Source organism: Gallus gallus, chromosome 7 (genome assembly GCF_016699485.2).
Source record: "Gallus gallus isolate bGalGal1 chromosome 7, bGalGal1.mat.broiler.GRCg7b, whole genome shotgun sequence".
Taxonomy (NCBI): Eukaryota; Metazoa; Chordata; class Aves; order Galliformes; family Phasianidae; genus Gallus; species Gallus gallus.
This window is the reverse complement of record NC_052538.1, coordinates 12,345,410-12,367,885: the sequence shown is the minus strand read 5'-3', so window position 1 is coordinate 12,367,885 and position 22,476 is coordinate 12,345,410. Positions and strand designations below refer to the sequence as shown.

At 54.6% G+C, this 22,476-nt stretch overlaps 1 protein-coding gene across 6 annotated transcripts in view; it reads left to right on the top strand.

The window, feature by feature from the left end:
- The first annotated feature begins 6,413 nt into the window (after positions 1-6,413).
- Positions 6,414-22,476, top strand: part of NRP2 (neuropilin 2) — an 81,161-nt gene continuing 65,098 nt past the window's right edge. For all 6 annotated transcript variants that reach the window (XM_015289368.4, NM_204284.2, XM_040703229.2 and 3 more), the window contains exons 1-2: positions 6,414-6,756; positions 17,966-18,143. In XM_015289368.4, the coding sequence (XP_015144854.3) occupies positions 6,684-6,756; positions 17,966-18,143 (251 nt within the window). In that variant the 5' untranslated portion in view covers positions 6,414-6,683. The remainder of the gene's footprint in view (positions 6,757-17,965; positions 18,144-22,476) is intronic.

The window sequence follows — 22,476 nt, the reverse complement described above, 5'->3', positions numbered from 1 at the left end:
AAAGAGCGCGCTCTCATGCTGCTCCTTTCTGGCATTGTCCCTGCTCCCACCTGGCCTCCTTGCCGAGCGCTGCCCCCCTTCCTGCCTCTGTGCTGCTCCCCACAAAGCCCCCCTCGCTCCTCTGCCCATTGTCTTCTCACTTTCCAGGAACGCTTTGCTCCTCCTTTGCTTTCTGCTAGCTGCGTGCCCCCTCTCAGCTGTTGGTGCTTTACGACGCATCCATCCCCTCCCCAGTCTGAAATTTCCACCACAACAAAAAACACGGGAATGAGGCAATTAATATGTATTATTTCAATAGGAGGCTTAAAAAACAAAAAGCTTTCGCAACAACTTCCCAGTCAGAGCCACGGAGACTATTGTAAGGCAGAAAAACCTAAGAAACGGCAGCTGTAAAATATATTTAAAAGCTTTTATTCTTTCCTATCACAATGTGGCAAAAGAGACTAAATACAGCTTTCCATTTGTTTAACTAAAAGCTGCCATTCCTCAGTCTCTTTGATGATAATGATACCCACAGTTACAATCTAACTCCAGCGCACACACGGAAAACTTTGAGCTCTGTACCAACTTTGCACAATGTATTGTTAATACGGAGATTGGCGAACTCAAGTGCTCTGAGGTGCTGAGAGCAAGGGAAAGCCTGGCTGTGCGGGGCTCCTGGTCGATGCTGTTAAATGTAGCACGCCGAGGGGGATAAAGAAAAACCTGTAACTGAGTATTGTTTGTATTACAGTAGCCACTGGACTTACTGTGCTACACTTGGGGAGAGACCATTCATGAGTTCATAATAGAGAAGTCAAAGAAGGGGTGGGAGAGAAAAGGATTGGCAGTCTGATTCTACTCATGTGGAAATGAAGGGCCATACAGTAAAGGTCCAGTGCTGCTAACGCTGGGTTGGCTGCTGGATGGCTTGTCCAGCTCAGAAAGACCACAAGGGCCTACTGGTTCTCCTGTGCTGCACCCCTCATGTCGCAGAGCCCAGTAGTTGTTGTTTTAGCGCATCTCTTTTATGGCTAAGCCATAAGCCTTGAGAAGATCGGCCTGAATTTGAGGAGGCCCACGTGCTCCTCAAGTCCTGTGAAGGCAGCTTAATGAAAACACTGTGATGCAAGCTGCCCGGAAAACAAGCAGCTTCCTGGCTATTGTTCTGTGGGTCCCTGTTCCCCCGAGGACCATCCAGCATAGTTATTTGAGGCATGGACCTCAGGGCCTCCCAGCAGCTGACGTGCCGGCCTATTGACTGGGAAGCAGGCTTAGCACCATCGATTTCCAGAAGTTTTACTGCAGATCAATGGTGTCTACGTGCAGGATCCTGAGGAGAGAAGGAAGAAACCTCCTGGGAAAAAGGAGCTACGCTGCAGTGATGAGGGAGCAGCCCTGTCCCCAGAGCAAAAGGGTGATGACTGTGACTCAGAATGTTCACAGAAAGGGAAGGGAAGCAGCTCTGAGAGTATGGATTTCTTGTCTAGGAAGTGACATGAATACAAGGCCTTGATTTCAGGCATGCGGTTGTGTCAAAGGGAGGATTAAGAAGACTGTCCTCCACCTTCTGCACCTAGCAGAGCTATGCCAAAAAGATGGTAACCATCACTGTGAAATGTCTCAGTAGGTGAACGTGTACATAAGTTCTGTGCCAAATGTGCTTTGAAATGTTCCCAAAACACAGGAGTGGTGGTCTGTGATGAAAACATATCTCAGCCTTGTGTCTAATGATCAGCTGGGATCCAATACATCTGTTCCCTTTCCTCTCCTTATCTGCCCTTTGCCAGCAGAGCACATGCCTCTTTCCGGTTTGAGATTGCTTTTTTGGGACACTGAAATGTGCTTGGTGATGGCAGTGAGAAGTGGTGGCTCCTTCAGTACTTTCTGTGGCATCCTCACCTAAGCTCTCTGTACTGAAAACCCATCTCCAAACAGCAGGCTATCCAGCAGCATCAGGGGAAAGCTCCTACCACTGATGCTGCGCAGGCACAGTCGGATGGCAATCCCTCCCTCAACAGTTTACAACTTGACTAAATGCAAAAGTAATCCACGGGCTTGTCATCCACATTGTATCTGGCTCTTGGTTTTTGTCTGCTTTGTCTCTTAAGATTGTAAACTGTTTGAGGGAAGAACTGTCTCTGACTCTGTATTTGGACAGCAGAGGGGTCCCAGTCCTCGCTGAGCCAGGTACCGTAATACAAATAAGGTGTAATAATTTGTTTTAAAATGGACATCAAAGAAAATGAAAGATTAGAAGGGAAAGACAACCTTGCATAGCTCAAGGCTTGCCCCCGTGATAGTGCTCCAGAAGAATGTGCTCTCTGCCCGGAGAACAGCCCGGTTGGAGGGAGGGCCCTGCGACGTACCGCCATGAGAGCCAGTTCCAGAACATCCCTGGGTACGCGGGGAGAAGAGAGGTCAAGAGCTAAAGCAGGATAAGCAAAGGAGAAAGCCCTTTAAAATATACACATGCATTTTCTTGCCAGGATCTATCAAGCCAAGAGCCAGAGCACGGTAATGGCATTTTGTTTATAAGGAAAAAGAAATCACTTCTGGCCTGAGAATTTCTTTGCCAAGTCTCGGGCGAGGGGGAGTCCAAAATGCTCACTGGTTTAGGAATGTGTGTATCTGTAAGGCAGTGTTTTAAGAAGATTGCTGGTGGGGTCCATTACAGCACTGAGCACACAGCCCTACAAGCACTTATTGCAGAGCACAGCGCTCCATGGGAGCCAGCCTGGCGGAAGCTGATGGCAGCACTCGCAGCTAAAGGCATCGTGCTGGCTTTGCAGGGCTCAGCCGCTTGGGTTGCACCCAGCCGTCAGCAAGGGTGATGGATGAGCTCCCACCAGCTTCAGCAAACTTTAATTGAAGCCCTGGGTTTTTGGCTGTGCCTGGGTGGGGGCCCACAGATGTGTCCCTCTCCTTCAGTCTGTGGCAAATTTGCTGTTGAACCCACCTGGAGCACGTTCCAGCTGCAGCTTCTCCAGCCTATAGCTGGCCAGATACTGCTCAGTAGAGATCACAGGTGGTGGGTCATTTTGATTGCTTCTACTGGATGAACCTGCAGAGCTTGGGTTGCCTCAAACTAACAAGAGGTTGATCTTGGGCAGGGCTAAGAACCTCAAGCCTGATTCAGAGCCCCCAAAAGCAAAGCCAAGAGAATTCCCAGGGCCTGGGACAGTGGCTGATGGCTCCACGGTCCCCTCCCTGACAGAGGGGAGAAGCTAAGGGATCCCAGTGCTCTCCTTGCAAGCTGGGGATGTGTGCAGAAAAGCTGTCCTTTGTATGAGGAGCCCTCGGCACAGTGGCTGCATGGAGTAGAGAATGCTGGAGCACAGCAGGAAGCAGGTAGGGAGACAGCGTCAGGAAGCATGGCTGTGCATAGGCTTTGGGGGTTCAGTGCTTTCTGCTGCTGTCACTAAAGGGCTCGTGGGTGTGTTACAGTGGGCTCCCCTCCAGCTTGGGTCACGGTGTCCCCCTCCCCTCCTGCATTCTTCTCCCAGGTCTGTGCTCTGCACCAAACAAGGGCTTGAGATCCTCTCGTGGGGCTGATTTCTGCCTAATGCGCCCACCCAGTGGGATTTCAGCAAACATTAAAGCAAGAGATGGAGCCTTTAATGAAGTTAACCTGCTGAAACCAGGAGAGCATTTGGTTGAAGTACACCTGAAAGCCCTGGATTACACAGCAGCTGCTTCAAAAGAAACCCATTCCCTCCTTTCATACCGCTGCCGCATTGAGAAATAATACAGCACCTTTATATTCAGCCTAATTTACTCAGCCTGCTGAAGTCTGAAAGCTTTTTTTATTAACTCGGGAGACGCAGGGCTTTCCTCCCCAGCAGACCCCCCCCCCCTGCAGGCAGTGGGCACAGGTCCCCAGCAGCAAGGAATCACCCCCCTCTGCACTAATCCAATGACGGGTTTAACTCCGTTAGTTTGCTTCCTCTGCTGTATTCCTTGTTTTCTTCCTTTTATTCATTTTCCCCATCCCCTTGTCTGGCTCTGTTTCTTTTACCACCTCCTTCCCTGGCTCTTCTCCCCCTTTTGCTCCGTGTTTTGCTGCACACCAGCAGCGCTCCTCAGATGTGGCACACCTGGGTCAGAGAGCAGCTGCAGCCTGGGCAAGTGTGGGGCCATGGCAGGAGGCAGGCAGTGAGGGGCAGCCTCTGGGCTCTCCCACACACACTGCTTCCACACGGAGTAGCAGCCATGGTATCGTGGTAGCCCCACGAAAAATCAGCTGGGAGACTCGCTGGTTAAACGCTGCCTTACTGCTACCTCCTGATGGTCAGGGCAGGGGTGGGAAGGACTCGTGCAGAAAGAGGAAGCTGAGGGTGAAGACAAAAGACTCAGCATGGTCGGTGTTGGGGAGGAGCTGCAATGAGAGGGAGGGATAAGGTGGAGAGTGCCAGGGAAGGCCCCAGGTGCATGGCCTCCTGGCATCACTGCATCACAGCTCTCACTGACACCTGGGCTGCAAAATCTTTCCACCAAATTTAACGCAGGTGGTACAGTAAATTTTGCAGTGCCATGGTATTACGTGCTGTCTCATTTTCGGTGAGGTTTTGTGGACGGTTCTGATGTACAGGTACAGAAAAACACAGCAAGTTGCTGGCAAGCCTAGTGAGCTCTAAATGCCTGCAGGAGGAGGACAGACTGGGGAGGATCTGAGCATTAACTGCTCCCCAGAGAAATGCCCTGGGGCTCTTTTGTACCTGGGCTGGACTAGCAGGAGTCACCAGCTTGTGGTCAGCCTGAGCGTGTGCAGCAGTGGAAGCTCTGCCCTCTGTACTTTGCACTGGTGAGGCTGCACCTTGAGTAATGGATGGATGGACGAACAGATAGCTGGACAGAGCGTGGTGGCCTCAAGTTGTAGCAGGGAAGGTTCAGGTTAGATATTAGGAGAAACTTCTCAGAAAGAGTGGTGAGGCATTGGAATGGACTGCTCAGAGAGGTGGTGGAGTCACTGCTCAAGAAATGTGGAGACGTGGCGCTGAGGGCCACGGTTAGTGGGCATGGTGGGGTGGGTTGGGGTTGGACTGGGTGGTCTTAGAGACCTTTTCCAACCTTATTGATTATGTGATTCTAATTTGCAGGGGCCTGCCTGGCGTTTTGGCTGTGCCTTCCGTGACAGCAGCACACCGTGCAGAGGAGACTTGAGATGGGACAAGAAGCACGTGGACAGCCAGCTGGAACCTCTGTGAGCAGCAGGTACCTTCATTTCCCATCACTATGTTCTCTCCTAGAGTTACCTTCTCCTCTTTGCTCGGCAGCAGATCACAGCTGATAGCAGCACAGAGCAGTATTTGCATTCTGCTGCTGGCCTTAACTGAGGGGCATGGCTGAACAAGGTGGGAGGAAAGTGAACCCCGTGCCAGGTGGTGCATTAGGTGGGGCCACCGCCCATGGGGCCACCTCCCATGGGTCTTGGTGGCCTCCTTTTCCACACGTATCTTGGGAGAGGAATGATTTGTGCTGTAGGTTTGCATTGCGCTCCGATCGCTGTGTTATGGTTCGTAAGGGCTATTTATACACTCGGCAATCGCACTCTGCTAGCTTGAGAGTAGTCTGACTACAAGCAAGTAGTAAACAATAGTTGCATAACTCCGCACCACAATGCAAAGTAAGGCAGCAGGCTCGCCGCCGCTGGCTTTGCATCGACTTCAACAGGTGCTGGAGCACGACTGAGCCCCAGAAGATGTGAATGGGATCCCAGAGCACGCAGGGGCAACGGGGCGACGCAGCCCTTGGGTAACGGCTACGACGGCATAGGTCTGATGCCGTCGGTGGGCTCCCGGCGCTGCGATGCTGAGGTCCCGGCCCGGCGGAGGCTCTGCACCTGCTCGGCAGCGAAGGCGGGCGGACGGGGCGCCGTGCAGCGCCTGCCAACGCCGCCCCCAGGTTGGGTTTTAAGGAGCGCGCTGGGGACGCAGCACGGGAACCGGCGGCGGCGCGGAGCGCTGCGGGACGGTTTGCTCCCACACCGCTCTTGGCACCGCAGCGCGGCGCGCGGCTGTCAGCAACGGCCCCTCTCGGGCCGAGGCTCTGCGCTTCCCCGCGTGCCGCCGGCAGCGCTCTCCCGGAGCGGGGCCAATCCTTGTCCTGACGCTCCCCCATCCGACAGCTCGGGCGCACCCGCCGCGCGCGCAGCTCCCGTCTCCGGCGGCGCCTTCCGCGGCTTCGCGGTGCCCGCCGGCGCGCGGGGAAGGGGCGGCGGCGCGGGGCGCGGAGCCGCGCGGGGTCCTCCGCGCTCGGCGCGGGCGGAGGGCGCGGGGCGCCGCGCTACGGCACGGGGCGCGGGCGGGCGGGGCGCGGGTACCCGAGGGGCGGGGCGCGGGCGGGCGGGGGGCCGCGGGGGGCGGTGCTGGCGCGCGGCGCTGACAGCCACATGCCGCCCTGCCTGAAAAGGCTGCGAGGCGCCGGCGGGGAGCGAGAGGAGGCGCAGACGGCGCCCCAGCCCGCACCGCCGTCGCCGCGCCCCGGGGGATGCCGAGGCGCCGGCCCCGCGGGTCGCCCTAGGGGACGAGCGCTCCGTCCGCGTCGCCCGCCCCGCGGCCCCGGCCCGGGGAAGCCCGACCCCCGCTGAGCCGCGTCGGAGCCGCTCGCCCGTGGGCCGCCCACGCGGGGCTCCGGGGCAGGGAGCGCAGCCCGGCGCGCGGCCTCTCGGTGGGGTTTTGCGGTTATCGGCTTCCTCGCGAAGGATGGATACGTTTCTTTTGGCGTGGGGATTTCTAGGGCTGTGCTTGCCCGGCTCCGGAGGCGCGGCGGAGACAGGTAAGCGGCCCCCGGGCGTGGGCGGCGCGGCGCGACTCGCGGGGTTCGGGCGGGCAGCGTGCGGGGCGAGCCCGGTGTGCACCGCCCGCGGCCGCTTGGCTGCCTTCGCCCGGCGCGGAGGGGCGCGGGGATGAAGCCGGGCTGGAAAGTTGAGCGTTGCTTTCCGCGAGAGGAGAGCGGGCGGCAGGGAGAAGCCGCAGCGCGGGCACCGCAACCGGCTGCAGCCTCGGGAAACTTTGGGTGCGCAGTGGGAGCCGCAGGCGGAGCACGGGCACAGCGCTGGCAGCGAGAGAGGCTTGGGGACGCGCCGCCGCGGGCCGCCCGTAGGGCCGGGCGAGTCCGGGGCTGCGCTCGGAGCCTCTCTGGGTGCTCTGCTGGACCCCGTGCTCCCCTCCCACTCGGTTCGGTCCGGCTGCTGAGGGCTGCGGGGTCTCCGCTGGTGCGGGTGCCGCAGGGGAGGGGACGCGCCTCTCCCGGCCCCTCTCGGGGCTCGGGCTGCGGTTAGCGTTGCGGGCGCTGCCCGGCAGGACGGAGCGCCGATCGGAGCCGGGGGTGTCCCACGGCCGGCCGGACCGCGGGACGTGCCCGGGCAGCTCCCGGGGCGCGTGGTCCCGGCCCGCGGCGCGACTCGGACAGCGCTGGGTGGCGAGGGGCGGCCGACACGGGTCGGTCCCTGCGTGCCCCCTGCACCGGTCTGCGTAGAAAGGGAAGGGGAAGAGGCGCTGCGGGCTGAGAAAGTCCCTATTTTGCAGCAGCAGCGAGGCGCAGACGTTCCCGGCACACGCGCGGCTTACGTTCATTTGCTCACTGGCACAGCCTCTTTTCTTTCGGTTATAAAAGAAAGAGACAAAAATCCCATCTTTTGTTCGGATAGGGAAATAAACGAATAAGCGCTTGACGGGGTAAAGAGAGGGCAGAGCCGCGGGACCCCCGTGTGTGTAGCAGCCCTTCCTGCGCTCCCCGCGTCGGAGCCGCTGCCCGCTCTCCGGGAGCGCTGCTGTGCCGGGCTGCAACCTGAGGCTCGCGCCCGGGCACGCACGGCCAGCTCCGGGCTGCTCCTCGCGGCCGTGAGCCCCGCAGCGCGTGCCTGCGTGCGCCCGCGTGGCCGCCTCTTCCCGCCCTCCAGCGGGCTCGGGATCGGCGCTGCTTCTCGGGGAGGGGTTGGCGAGCCGGCCGCGGGGCCGAGGTTGTTCGGCTGCTGCGAGGATTGTTTATTCGAACGCGGGGTTTTCCCGGCTAAGCGGAGCATCGCATGCTTGACGTGCAAGTTGTCTCCCCGCGGCCGACGCCGGCGGCTCTGCCGAGAAGCTGTCGCGGTGCCTCAAAGCTGCTCGGATGACTCAGTCGTGAGCCCGGTGAGCAAAAGGTATGGGGTAGAGAGGCGCGAGCCCCCATCGGGCCGAGTGAGACGGGCACGTCGGCAGATGGACTGACACGGCAGTGAGTCGCGGCACGCAGGTATTCCTTTATTGCGGCGCTGCGCATGTAGGGGGTGGCTCCACCCAGTGTGTGCACCTGGGCTCACGTGCAGGTTACATTTCTTGGTCGTGCTCATCCGTCCTCAGATTGCTCCCTGGCATTCCGTGCGTATACTACGTATTTTCTCGAACTCACGAAGGTGTTCTTAGAACTGATTAACATAAGGCCCTCCCCCTTACAGCATGCGCGGTCACCCCTGGGGGTCTTTTCGGTGGTCGTCTGGGGGTCGAGAGAGGAAGGCTGATAGTCTCCATCACTCCTAAGCCTTTGACCCCAGTCTTCAAGAGCACGCTCAGCTAGGTGTTTGCCTCCTCTCTAAGTGTGGTTTCTCTGGTATGCCCTGATAGGGCCCACCCATCTTCAGTTTGATTTCATTTCCCATCCTTATCTTTAAGGTAGTACATATGGTTCCTCCAGATACTGATGCTTGCAGTATTCGAGGTCCTCACTCCATCAGAGCACAGCCCCGGTCAGTGAGCAGCCTGGTAGGAACGCGTGCCTGAGACAGATGGATTTATGTTTCAGCCTGGTGTATCTGAAAGCCTGTCTCCATTACCAAAGTCCCTCTTAAGGTTCCCTAAGGGAGGTTAATAGAGAGGGGAGATGATTTTAATAGACAATAATATGATAATCCACATGGCAAAAACCCTGGTGCAATATTTCTACGGTGAGAGATAAACAGTGCAGCTGCCAATTTGTATGTAGCCAAGCAAACCCGGAGATAACCGCGGAGGGGAGCGGGTGGGAGACCCTGGAGATAAATGGGAAAGCTGGGTGCTGTGTTTTTCATCTTCCCGTAAAATGCAATCAAGTAGGAAAGTAACAGGTTTGAGTGACCCAAGTGCTGAGCCGTTCAGACGACGTTTCTGCTGCTCTGAGCAAACCTCGCTCTCGAAGCCTTCCGAACAGTTTGCTTAAAAGCCAGTATTTGTCGTAGTGACTTGAGAGATGCGGCGAGGTGGGGAGGGGGACCACAACAAATAGCTGCCAGGCAGGCGCAGTGCCGCGCACGCACGAGCGGCACACACACCCACGCAGTGCTTGGTGCAACCCCGTGTGCCCGCTGTGCCGTTTGCTCGGCTCTTATGGGGAACAAAAGCTGTTTTAGCCCAGGAGGCAGACAGTTGTCAGGAGCTTCATGAGAGCGACTGATAGGAGCTTGGTGGGGGCTCTGCCCCGGCTTAGGATGCTGGGTTTTGTCTCTCTAACTTCCCTGCCTCTGCACATCTCCATGCACGGTGCCTGGAGAGGCAGATGGACATGTGTGTCCCAGTGCTCCATGGGGACGCTCCCCTTCTCCCTGCTTTCGCCTCCCAGCCACTTACCCGGCGTTTGGTACCTCCGTGGCCCCGAAGGTTGAAATGAGAGCACGCCGGGCTGTGCTGGGTGCCAGGCAGTACTGTCCATCCGAGCAGCATGCTGCTGCGGGCAGTTGGTGTCCAACAGATAGTGCCAGTGCCGCTGGGCTCTGGGATGTGGTGGCCTTGTGCCGCAGATAGCATGAGAGGAGAGAGCATCCTTCACGGGTTTAGGAAGCTGTCAGGTTCAGATAAGGCTGGGAGCCTATCCTTTGGGACCTCTGCTTGTATTAATAGGGAAAAATTAATTTTTAAGCACTGGGATTGCTGCCAAATTATATGACCTGTGACAGACCAGCTGCGCTAGGAAAATAAATCGTCTGTATCTGAGACCCGTGGTCCTATCTGAAATCAAAATTGGAGAAGTCGGCAGTTAGCCATGGCAGCGGGGCAGACCACAGCAGCCCAGCAGCAAGCTGGAAGCTGCTAAAGTTGCTCTCCATTGTGCGGTGAAGTCACCAGCACTGTCCCCACGGGGGCTCAGGAATACAGTTGTCTGATCCGGGAAGCGTGGGAAGCTGCTGTGCCTGCACACGCCCTGGCTGGGCTGACCGCCTCGGTGTGGAGGTGGGGGCAGGAGCGGGCGTGGATGTCTCCGGCTCTACCCTCGCTCTGGAACAGCCTTTTGACATGTCTCTAATTATAATACACACACAGACAAAGAGGTAGCTGGGCTATTTTCGAAATCCCTGTCTACACCCTGGTGGAAACCGCAATACTAGCAACAACATAAATCAGGGCTGTTGCTAGCAGTGTTGCACACAGCGTCGCGCTACAGTAGCATGGTTTTAATCATACTCGGAATCAAAGGGTCAGCTTCTCTCTGCCTGAGCCAAATCGCAGTCTCGGAAGGCTGGATCCGAAGCCAGGCCCCATGCCTGCACAGCGAGGAGGCGCGAGCACAGAGAGGGGAGGTTTGTCGGGACGAGGTCGGCAGGCACAGCGCCAAGCACTCAAAATCACAGCTTGGATCTGCAAGGCTTTCCACGTGCCAGCCGTGCCCTTAGATGGTGTGGGGGGAAGCTAGGGTAGTGCAGCAGCGAGAGCCCCATCCGCAGCACTGCTTCTTCCCATACAGCTGGGAACGGGGCTACAAGCTGAGCAGGAAGGCATGAGTTGGCAGGTGGAATAGCCAGAGGTATTGCTAGCAGCAGTGGATGGCTGCACAGACTTTGAATGCTTCTCACCCTGCCTTCATACTTGATGAGTCAAAGAAAATTGGGCCCCAGAGGTGGAGTGCTGGGCTCTGGGCCTTTGAAACCTTCCCTGATTCCTCACTGCATGTGAGACAAGGGCAAGACATCTGTCCCAGCTGTCCTGATGGGTCACCCCAGTGTGGGGCTCAAATGCCTGCCCTTCTGCATCTCCTGCCCTGAAAGATGGTGAAGCCAAAGGGACACTGTCTTTTCCTGCTGCATGTTTTCTGAAAGGCGTAGTTCTTAGGGGATGCCTTTTGGGTTGGTGAAGGAGGAAGGAAGCCGCTGACTCGTGCATGTAGACGCAAACGCACACCCATACTATCTCCCTGGCTTCCCCTCTCTTCACCAGCACCCAGCTCTGATCCTTTTCTCTTCAGTTCCTGAAGCCTTACTGCCTGCCCCACACACTCCTGCATCCCACCCTTCCCTCATGCTCTCCCTTGCATGCTCAGGCTCTCTCCACAACTTTTTCTCTCGTGCATACCCCAGGCTCGCTCCTGCTTTCCTCTCTGCCTGTCCACTGACCGTGTGCTCAGCTGGAAACAGTATGCTTAAGACACTCACCAGAATGTGTAATAACGTCCACGCTAGCAGCAAGGCTTAGCAGAGGCTGGATTTGAGCAAGATGTCGTAAAGGCTGAAGCTGCTGCTCAGCAGCGAGTGCATGGGGGGGATCTGCAGCAGGGCCTCTCCCAGGTGGCTCTGAGGGAGCTGTTTCCATCCCTATCACATCCCATCCCAGCCTTAGGGCTGCGTGCCCGCTGCTGAGGCGCTGGGTTTTGCTGTTCACTGTAGGGAAGGGGGTTTGGGCTTAGGGGTATGGAGGATTTAGAGAGGTTCTGCCAGCTGCCTTAGGGAGAGGCAGAAGTAAACTGGTGGGGAAAGTTGGGATTTGAGGTTTTATGAAGAGCAGATCCTGACAGATGGGCTTGGAAGGTGTGAGGGAGGTGGGAGATCACAGGGGGCTGTAAGAGATGAGATGCGCTTTTGGTTTCTTCTTGGAATTGTCATAATAACAATACTAATTAGTATTTCAGCGGCATTGAACACCTCTCATCAAGCTTGAAGCTCTTTAGAGAGGAATCCTAGGTGTATTTATTTAATGTGTGGAGTTAGAAATGTCTCTCGCTTTTCTTCCGTGGCCCTCAAAGCAGCCAGTTTTTGATAGCATTCGCAGGGATGGCTCAGCAGGTTGTTTCCTCCTCATATTGTTTCCCGGTGCAGCCTACAGGGAAGGTGGCAGGCTGCAGCACGAGAACGCTCTGCCCTGTTTCTGCCTCTGCCCCACACCTCCCCGAGCTCGATTTCCCTGCCTTCATACCAGTGAAGCTTCCCCAGCACCTGCCCAACCTGCAGCATGAAGCTCTCCCGAAGCTGCCACCTGCTCCTGGGAGGTGGCAGTGTGCTTCCGTGCATTTTCAAACCCTTGGGAGCCTGACACAGAGGTTCAATATGCAATTATCCCCTTCCGTGTGCACGCACACGCTCACGCACCTCTGGAATGATTGCTGCAGTAGCCAGGAGTTGTAATTTCAGACCCACCAATTACATTCATGGGCAAGCCGGGAGAATTGTGTGCACACATCTATATAAAGACTAACACTATTAAGCCGGTTGCCCTATTGGAATTGCATTAGCTTGTGATATAAGATGACAAATAACAAAGTTAACGGAGGTGGCACCTTGTAAAAACAGGATATGAAACCTCATCCAAGGTACAGACGTGTGGGGAAACAAAACAAACAAACAAACCTCCCAACTACACCATTTGAAGGTCGAGGTTTCACTGACTCAAGTTGTGCAACCGATGCCCACTGCTGGAAAGCAGCAATCCAGAGCCGCGGGGGTGGAAATCACCTGAATTCCAGTGATTTTAAAGCAAATTACCTGGGCTTGCATTCAGGATTTGGCCCTCTAGTTTTCCACTATGAAGCCCAAGCAGCTCTCTTGTTTGCAGTCAGTTCTTCAGTGGATCACCGTGGACAGGAAGTGCAGATCTGTCTTGTTCTCTTCCTCCCTCCAAAGCTCCCATCTTATTTAAAAATAATTTGAAATTATTTCTTTCTGCGAAGGCTCACAGCTAAAATGTTCCATTTGCTGAGCTTTCCGGAGTTCTCCTCTCATTGCTGTCCAGCACTATAAAGTGAATATATTGCATCCTTCCCCAGTTGCCTTAGGAAGTGGTCAAACGGCCGCATTCCTGAGCTGATGGATTGGCGCGCTCCTTTCTTGCCTGAGCCCAGGCAGTGTTTTTATGGGCCTGTCTCATGACAAGCTTGAGACGCTTTGAATCGAACAAAACCCAAATTCACATCTCAAAAGCGGTCTTTACGTTCTGCTTTGCCGTGAGCGTGCTGTAAGGGAAATTTGGTCTGAGTGGTGAAGGCCCTGGCTGAGGTGCTGGGGGAGCTTTCCCTGGCTGTGTGGAATCCCCAGAGGTGGACGTGGGTGTCGCGCTGGGGTGAGCTGTGCGTGTCAGTGCTTTGTGTTGTCTGGGTGTGTTTGTCCATTAATTCGTTCAGGAAGCCTTTGAAGCTTTATCTCGCAATCCAAAGCAAACATGCTCTTGCTAATATGATCTATGCTACTGGGGATAAAAAAAAATCTAATCTTATTAGCTTCCTCTGTTCTGCGTGTCTCTCCCTGGCCAATGGCTAAGCTGTATGTTTAAATCCGAAGCTCGGTCTGTGCTCCCGCCCTTCAGAAGCTGTGCCTTAGGGTTTAGGGTAGGGCCCACGCCAGCCTGCAGCATCCCCTAGGGCTGAAGAGTAATGAGGCAGGATGGACATGAGCAGTACCGAATCCCCACCAGGTGGGATCTGTTTCTTCCATCCATGCTGGGGTTTGGCAAAGCACTTGGATGCATGTGGACCTTGCAAAGCTTAGCTTCCTAAAGAGCTGTTTGACCCCAGCAGGATTTGCTGTAGCTTGTGCCAGCTCCAGCAGCTTTGAGAGCCCTCAGTTCCTCCGTGCCAGGACCCACATTTTGCTGCGATGTCTCTGGGCAAATCTCCCCTGCCCAAGTGCCGTGTCACACGATGCAGAAATCCTCTGTGGTGGGATGAAAGCATGGAATTGAGGTGCAGGGCCTTGTGCAAGGCAGGGGAAGCAGTCAGGAGGTGACACAGCGAGCCCTGGCGATGTGGGGCTTCTGGGATCTCCCCCCTTGCTGCCTTCCAGGCTGCCCTCACCCAGCAGCAGGCACCAGTGCTGCCGCCTGCTCCTGAGGCAGCAGGAGCGCCTTGCATGGTGCACACAGCCTTAAATTATATCCCCAAAGTAAACTGAACCTAGCAGACCAAATGTGTGATGGTTCCCTGCTGGATGCAGTGAGCTCTGAGAGGCTGTAGTATGTGTTTGTTGTGAAATGGGCCTCTGTGGTGATGATTATTTTTGTTACAGGCAGAGTTGGCTTCAGTTTCTGTGTTGCAGGTCCAACAATAACAGTGAGCCCAGCTCTCCTGGGGTGAGGAAAATCCAGAGGGGTTTAGTCGGCAGGAAATTCGAGTAGGAGAACACTGTGCTCCTGTCCGAAGGTTTCAGCGTGAGCTGATGAGCTGTGTGGAGCTGGGAAGCCCCACGTGTGGGTGGAGGCTCCCGGGGCCTTGCTGCTATCTGCGGGTCCCCTGAGTGCTGACTGCAGCCTTTGTGGGAGTCCTCCCCAGTGTTCCCTTTCCCCCCTTTTGGCTTGCTTCATTGTCCTCCGGTGTAAGTCCCCTGTTGGGGCTGTTATTCCTGTTGGGTTAGCCCCCCGGTTGCAGGGATAACCCAAGGCACCTGGTGGGCTGTGAGGAAAGAGGCCTTTGGGGGTTTCCCATCCCAACCCCAGCCCACTCTCACACAATCAGGAAGTGCTGAACTCTGCGGCATTCACCGTGGAGCCCGCAGCCTGGCCATGGGCACGGCCTCCCAGCCCTCTGCCATGCGGGTTGGCACGGCCCCAGCAGCTGGCTTTCAGGACCCACGTTCTGCTTACTGAGCAGCGGGGTGTCCCACGCACCTGGCAGCCTCGGCTGATGCTTCAGAATTCAATTTTAATTTTATTAAGTGAATTTAGGGTTGCTGAAAGCTGCCAGAGCCCATTAGCCTTGGAGCACGTCTTGCTTCCAGAGCATACGGCCTGGGCAGTAGCCATGCTACTCGCTTTTTTTCTTTCTTTTTTTTTAATATTGCATTGATTTGATGCATCAGTTTTAAAGGACAGATTTATGTAGAAGCTTGGGCCTCTGCTGAGTGCACAACAGACCTGGCTTTATATAGGAAGTCGGTGCTTGGCACGTCTGCTGAGACAAACCCTTTGTCTGTCAGTGGGTGCAGCGATGGATTTTTTGTTGTTGTTGCAGGTGTTTGTCTGCTAGATACCAGTGAATCAATAGGAAGAAAAGCCCAACAGAACAATTACAGAGATATTAGTCATTTTGCTTCTTCAGATGACTCTAAGAAGCCCGTTTCCCTGGTATGCAATTGCCCACCGCCTAGGCAGTGCTGCGTTTGGATGAGATGTAGCTCTCCTTGTTAACGAGGAGCTCCTTTGGGGGTGGATGTGGGGCAAAATCTGCTCCTCCAAAAGGCTGAGAAGCTTTCCTGCAGGTGAAAGGCAGCAGAAAGATGGTGATGTCTTCATGGTGGTATCTAAATGTGTGTTGGACATGGTAGGTCTTCCTATCTGCCCAGTGATCTCACCTGCTCGTCCCATTTTGCTCTTGGGACCACAGAAGGAGGGCTGTGGCTCTGCTCCCTCTCACCTTGGCACCCGAGCACTGAGCTGAAATCAGGATCAAGCCTGAGGGCTTCCTTAGCTTGGTCCTGCTGAGCTGTGGTGGCCTCACAGGGCAAGGGGAGAGATTTTAGCATCAGGGTGTCTGCTCCTGAGCGTGTCTGTCAGGGAAGAGCCGGCGCCCGGTCCCTTGTTCACATTGCAGTTCCCCCCGACTGGCTGGATCGCGATGTGTGCTCGTAGCACCCAGCGTGAGGAAGGGGCTCACAGCTTCGGAGCGGTGGGTGATGTTGGTGGTATCAGCCTAGCGGGTAGCATGTGTGTGAAAGCAGGGGAGACGGGGAGGGGATGACGAGGTGTGGAAGGATTGACTGTATTTTCATGGCTTCGAGACTTTGCCCTTTCCAAGAAAAATAATCTGCAGCTTGACTATTTTTCTTTGCTGGAGGGGGTGGACATGTGTGCAAACGAGGTGTGAATTTTTAGGAGAAGGTGTGAAAGTGCGTACATGAGTGAAGTGTGAATTACACGTCTATTTGTACGTCGATGTCAACAAGTCCATGGATTTCTTCCTTCCACGTGAATGTCTCTCTTTCTCTCTCCCTCTCCCTCCCCCCTCCCAAACCCACATAGACACGTGTGTGGGCAAATATGCTTTGCTAAGAGAAGGGGTTTGTGCAAAGCCATTGGTTTGTAAATGTTTGTGTGTTGAGCAGGCGCTCCTGTGGAACAAAACCAGATGTTTTTTTGGTATTCTCAGCTCCTCCGTGGCAGCTTTGCAATTTTTTCCCCTCGTATTTTTCAGGATTCTTACAGGATTATTTTAAGAAAAAGACAGGGCTGCAGAGATGCCTCTGGGTGTGTGAGAAGAAAGTTATTTTAAAGAATGAATGTGTTAGAGGGCACGAGAAACATGGAGGAAATGGAGGCAGTGCTTTCTCATAGTGAAGAAAGCCTGGCTCCCGCAGGGCAGCAGGAGCCCAGGAGGACCTTCCTGCTGCTGCTACTGCTGCTTCTGCATAGCAGTCACCCCTTCTGCAGGGTGCATACGGGCAGCAGGGCGCTTTTCTCCAGGAGGCATTGCCTTGCTTTTTCTCCTTGTGTCACCAGATGTGCTTGTCTGGGCTGCAGGAAAGCCCATCCGCACCCTGCTGGGATGGGGAAGGCTATGGGACAACCCCTTGGCAGGGGGGACAGCCCTTCCCCTTCACCCCTTCCTTTGTGGTGGCTGTGTCTGGCTTTCCCTCCGATGCGGATGGGTGTGCGTGAGGGTTTGTGTCCCATGTTTCACCCCATCGCTCATGGGCTGGGAGAGTAGAGCCTGTCAGCACAAGACTGGGGTCAGCAGGGCAGTGCCGGCCCCGCGGCTTCCCTGGCTGGCTGCTCTGCGGAGGGGCCACAGGGTTTGGCTGGATTTCACCCATTTTGCTGAGCAGGAGGAGGCATTGCCATCCTCTGGAGACATCTGTGGGGCCGTGATGCTCGGACAGGGTGGTGGCAGTGGGGAGGCACGCGATGGGGCCCCGTGGAGAAAGGGACTTTGTTGAGATTTTTAGTGTGTTATCAATTGACCCTGTGATGCAGATTTTCCTCCCAGCAAGTAGTGTAATAATAAATTTGATTTGCAGCATTCATGAGATTAAATGTTTTTTTTTTTTGAAGATGAAATCACCCTCCAGGGCCTGTTCTAACCCAAAGCTGGGAATGCTTCCTCTGCTCACCATATAATTGTTGCCAGCCATTTGTGGGCTAGCCCCACAAAACCACCACTGATTATCAGTCTGCAATTCCAACAGCTCGGGTTGACCAAAAGATTTGGGGAGGAAGAGGTGGCCTGTCTGCTGAGATGGGGTCATGGCTGCTGTGGGGGAGAGGGAGGCAAGCGGGGAAGGGCTGTCACACAGCTCCTTGCTGGAGCCAGGAGGGCAGGACACCATCCTCACCTCTGCTGCCAGCCACGGACCTGCTGCTCAGCTCTGCTTTGCCTCAGTGCCCTTCCCTGGGAGCAGCAAAGCTCTCTGCAGCTGCACTGAGGGTCATCTGTGTCCTGACTTCTGTGCCTCTCAAGGTGCCTGTGGGAGACCACCATGGAGCAGCTTGTGAAGGAAGATGTAAAGTGAGGCAGCTTTAGATGATCTGATACCAATCTGTCTCTTACTTTATAGCTCAGTAATTGCCTAGGCAAGAGCATTTGTTTCTGTTTTCTGGTCTATGTGAAATATGGCATGTAAGTGTGGCAGGAGCTGGAAGGAGAAGGGAGTAGGTTTCTTGTGTAGAATAATGTCTCCAAGCCCAGAGATTGATAATGAAATATTAAGAGTGCCAACCTGGCATCAGAAGCCTGGAGAGCAGCCTTTGTCAGACCACTGCCAGCCATGGCCCACAAGGGACTTGCTGTCTGTAGCCAATGCCCCAAAGCTGTCTTTAATGCCTCATTCCCTTCTGTGTCTGCGCAGCTCAGCCGTGTGGGGGCCGCCTGAACTCCAAGGACGCTGGGTACATCACCTCCCCAGGCTACCCCAATGACTACCCCTCCCACCAGAACTGCGAGTGGGTCATCTACGCTCCTGAGCCCAACCAGAAGATTATCCTCAACTTCAACCCTCACTTCGAAATCGAAAAGCATGATTGCAAGTAAGAACCTTCCTCTTCTTCTCTAGTACATTGTTCTCGCTTTTGTGTAGTGGTATGGACATGATGCTCTTTTGTGTGTGAAAGCAAGCATCAGCCTGAGCCTCCGTAGTGCTGTGTGTCGTGGCCTTTCAGGGCAGGTGTGCCTCTGCCGACTGGGTGGGTTTAAGATGCTTCTTTGGACTCAAAGGATGAGCATACACTGGACTGAACGTGTTCTAGCCTGAAATCACCTGAAAGCAAGAGCTAACTGGCTTTCAGCCTGACTCTGACTTTGGTTAGAAGGCAGCTTGTTTTTTTTTAATGTGGAGCGGTGGCTTCACTTTTAAGCCATGCTGGGAGAGCAGTGCAATTTCCTGTTGGGTAACTAGCAGAGGCATGGCATGGAGAGCCCAAGGGCTGGAGACCTGGGCTTGGGGGTCTGAGCTGAATCTGATTCTCCGCGGTGTTTGTTCTACTGGGCTTAGTAATCAGGGATATTGGTTTTGTTTGCTTTTCTTTTTCCCCTAAGAGGGGGCTCAGAAAGTAGACGTCCAGGAAAAACAATTAGCAGCTAGTAAAGAATAATTAACAGCATCAAAGGGCACCATAAAAGGCAGAGTTAATAACATGGTCTCAGCAGACGTATAAACCTGTGCATTTCATCTGGAATCTGTGGCCAGCTGCAAGGATGTCTGAGCTGTGAAGGAACTCAGTCTCCTAAGCTCGCATCATCTGCCTGATGCAGCAGTTTTGCTAGGCACGCTGCTCCTGTTGATTAAAAGGAGGTTATATATGGAGAGGGGGACTCTGGTTGCAAAAAGGGACTGGGGAAGCATTTATGGGGCTCTAGGATCTGTCCTGTGGAAAATAAAGAATTCAGCATGGGTTTCATGATGTACTGAAAGATATAGTGTGCAGAGCTGGATCCTCAGCTACCGTAAATCAGCATAGGTCCTCTAACTGTAACCAGGGTGTGCTGATTGATGCCACTGGGGATCTGATCACCCCCTAAAGATAAAGCCTAGGCTAATAAGGCTCTGAGCACCATCGACTCCCCTTGAAGTCACTCTGTGTGTAAGGAGTTCAGCACTCTGCAGGATCGGGCCTGCATTTAGAGGAGGGAGATGGTGGAGAAAGGCTTAGCGTGGGCATAAATGAATACAGCAAGGCCTTGGCAGTCCTTGTGAGAATGATGGTTGCTATCAGGTTTTACTATTGCTTGGACAGGTTTAACTGTATAGCCTTCTCACAGCTAATGCAGTTGCCCCAAATTCAGAGTAATAAAAGCTTTATAGGCCTATGTTCTCAGACTGCAGAGTATGCAATATGTATTGGCAGGGCATTGTGCACGGGGCAGGGGCTGAGCTGGGCAGGAGTGACTGTGTCTCTCCAAGGTCTCAGGCTAGCAAATCTGGGGCAGTCAGATTGCCAGAAACCTCCACGTGCACCTGGCTTTCCACTGCAGCCGTGAAGTTGTTGCTTACAGCTCTGAGTACTTTGGACAACTTCTGCCACATTTTGGTGCCTGTGAGAAAGCTGGATCTGGTCCTGAGCTCAGGTGCCATGTGCTGGAAGGGCTGCCCCAACCACTGAAGTCAATGTTCCTCTGTGGCCTTCTGCTTTGTTGCAGCAAAAGTCTGAGTGGGTGCTACACGGTACTGTGCTTTCCCTTTCTGTGTGTGCATGGAGGAGCTTTGCAGGAAGGTTTGTGCTGGGAGGGTTTTTGTTCCCAGCGCTCTCCATGGGATGTGAATGGCGAAAGGTTTCTCAAGGTCTTTGATGATTCAGTTCAGTATTGCTCTCTAGGAACCAGGAATTCACATCAAACCTCTGTTGAAAGTGAGGTTTGCCTGCACCTCTGTTCCCTCAGCTGCCACACGTGTACCAGTGTGAGACAGGGTTCAGCCACAGTGCACCTGGGCCTTTGCTGACCCCTGGGTGTAAGCCAGGAGCCAGCAGTTCAGGTGCCTGTCCCCCACAACAAGCATTGCAAAGGATGGAGAGTGCCTAGTAGGAACCGTGACTAAATCAGTGAAAACAATGCAAGATAAACTCTGCCTCAAAGGAACAGGGAGGAGGGAGACTTTGTTTTCAAGTGGCCTACCAGAAAGAGAGAAATCTTAACACTGTGTAATTGCCTGGACATGAAGCAGTATTAGCAGGTGACCATCTCATAATAAATCTCATCTGAGTGTCAGAGGGTGTGTTACAAGGACGCAAAGGTCTCATTGCAGCTGCAGGTGGGAATCTTAATGGGACCGGGAGTTCAGCATCAAAGAAACATCATCTCAGGGCAGAACCTTTCTTCTGACATCTGGTCATTAACAAAAGCACTTTCTCTGAAGGATGGCAGCCGATGGACTGACTGGCACTCAGTCTATGGGCAGATGTGGTTCCCCCTGGCCTGGTGTTGCTACCTGGCAGCTCACGGAGCTGGAGCAGGGCCAGGCTGTGCTTCGTGCTCCAGCTGCCAGGAGTAAACAAAACACCACAAGCGCTTCCTTTGTTGCTTCATCCTTCAACATTTCTTTTGCCTTATTAGGCTAAAGTTTCTTCCTCGCGAAGCATAACGTTTACATTCCAAAAGCCCGTTTTAAGGCCTACGAAACTATCTACAAAAATCTTCATCCTCGTATCAGATGGAGGCTTCCCTGTGGGGCAGGAGGCGCTTCCTCCCATGCTTTGCACCCTTGGGACCTACACAGAAAGGTCAATGACTTCCTCTGGCCAGGCAGCTGGCCAGAAGGGACTGTGGATCTGTGGCTGCCAGACATAGGAGAGAGAGCTGACTGTGTGCAGAGGCTCTGGTGGCTGGTGCTGCCCAAATGGAGGGAGCCCAGGGTGCCCAGAGGTGGCAGTGATGGGCAGCTCGCTTGGCTCTCATTACATTGCTATTGTTTCTCCAGAAGCACATCTGGACTTCTATTTTTTGGCTGTATCCAGCTGCATTAAGAAGTAACTGCATCCCCTAGCCATCATCAGAAGAGTAATTGATGTAATTGAAGCCCCAGAAGATACTGCTCTATCTCTGTGTTTCATCTGTACTCTGAGGAAGTGCCTTACTTTGGGAAGTGCTTCAGATAAAGAAGACTGGCCACCTCCTGCTCTTGCAGCTCCCGGTGTCAGTCACAGCAGGATTCCTGTTGCAGGAGGGTGGATGTGCTGGGTGGGGGGCAGGCCCTGGGTCGTGCTCCCCCTGTCCTGCAGCCATGGGGACACAGTGTGACAGCAGGGACAAAAAGGAGGCTGAACACTGTGGTGCCTGCCTAGCTACCCAGAAGTAATAACAGCCCTGTCCCCTTGCCATTTCTTCCTCTGCACTGTGAGCACAGCTCGGGTGGGGCAGCGGGTGTGTGCTCCCTAAATGGAGAAGTGGCAGCAAGGGGAAAAGAGTGTGCTGCTGCTGCAAAGGGATTCAGCTCTGCCACGTGGCATGGTGGTACCTGGGCAGCCTTGTGTCTACCCGGGTTTATTTTTAATCCCGGGAGTGACCTGAACAGAGTTTCCCAGTGTGCAGTAGAAGCTCCCTCAGCTCACGCAGACACGCAGCCCTCCTGCCCAGTTGCCATTTCTCTCTTCTGTCTGCGCTGCTTACTTGGAAAATCCAAGTCAGAAACTTCAGCTCTGGGTGAATCATCACCTCTATAACCACCTTTTCCATTTGTGTGTCCCTCCCACTGTTAGAGATGTCTCTTGGCCTCTGAAAGCTCCCGAGCCTGGCTATGGGTTCTGCCATCCCAGCTGCAAGGCGGGCTGGGCAGTGACATGCTGGGTGCTGGGACATCTCTGCTTGCACGTGGCAAAGACACACGCTGTACACCACAGCGGGAGGGCACGGGCTCCTGCTGCCAGCAGAAGACCTTTGGGCTGAGTCATAGCATCTGCACCAGAGAAGCACTGTGTATTGGAAAGCCTGAGCCACGTGCAGGCCACGTCGGCAGGATTTTCTGGAACCCTTCTGCCAGGCACCCAGGAGAAGGATGGAAGGATGCTGCTGGGGCTGTGGTTCTCTGCCTGTGCAGGATTTGGGGCTGCTGCCGCGGCTCGCAGCCCCCTCTGGTGGCACTCACCAAATGCTGGCAGAGGGCTATGGGGATGGGACCTGGGCTCCAAAAACAAGCAAGAGGTGGCAAATGGCAGGCAGCCCAGAGCTGCAGAGTCAGGCTCTTCCTCCTGGTGCTGGCTCACCACGTCAGGCATTGAGGGTTTCCAGAAAAAGGAACTGCGGCCACAGTAAGGGGGAAATTGTGTAGTTGTCATTGCAGCCTGATACGGTGATGTCAAGTGAAAAAAGCCATGTTCAGCATGACCAGGCAGATGCAGCCGGAGAGGCAGGGCACAGGGGCCGGGCATG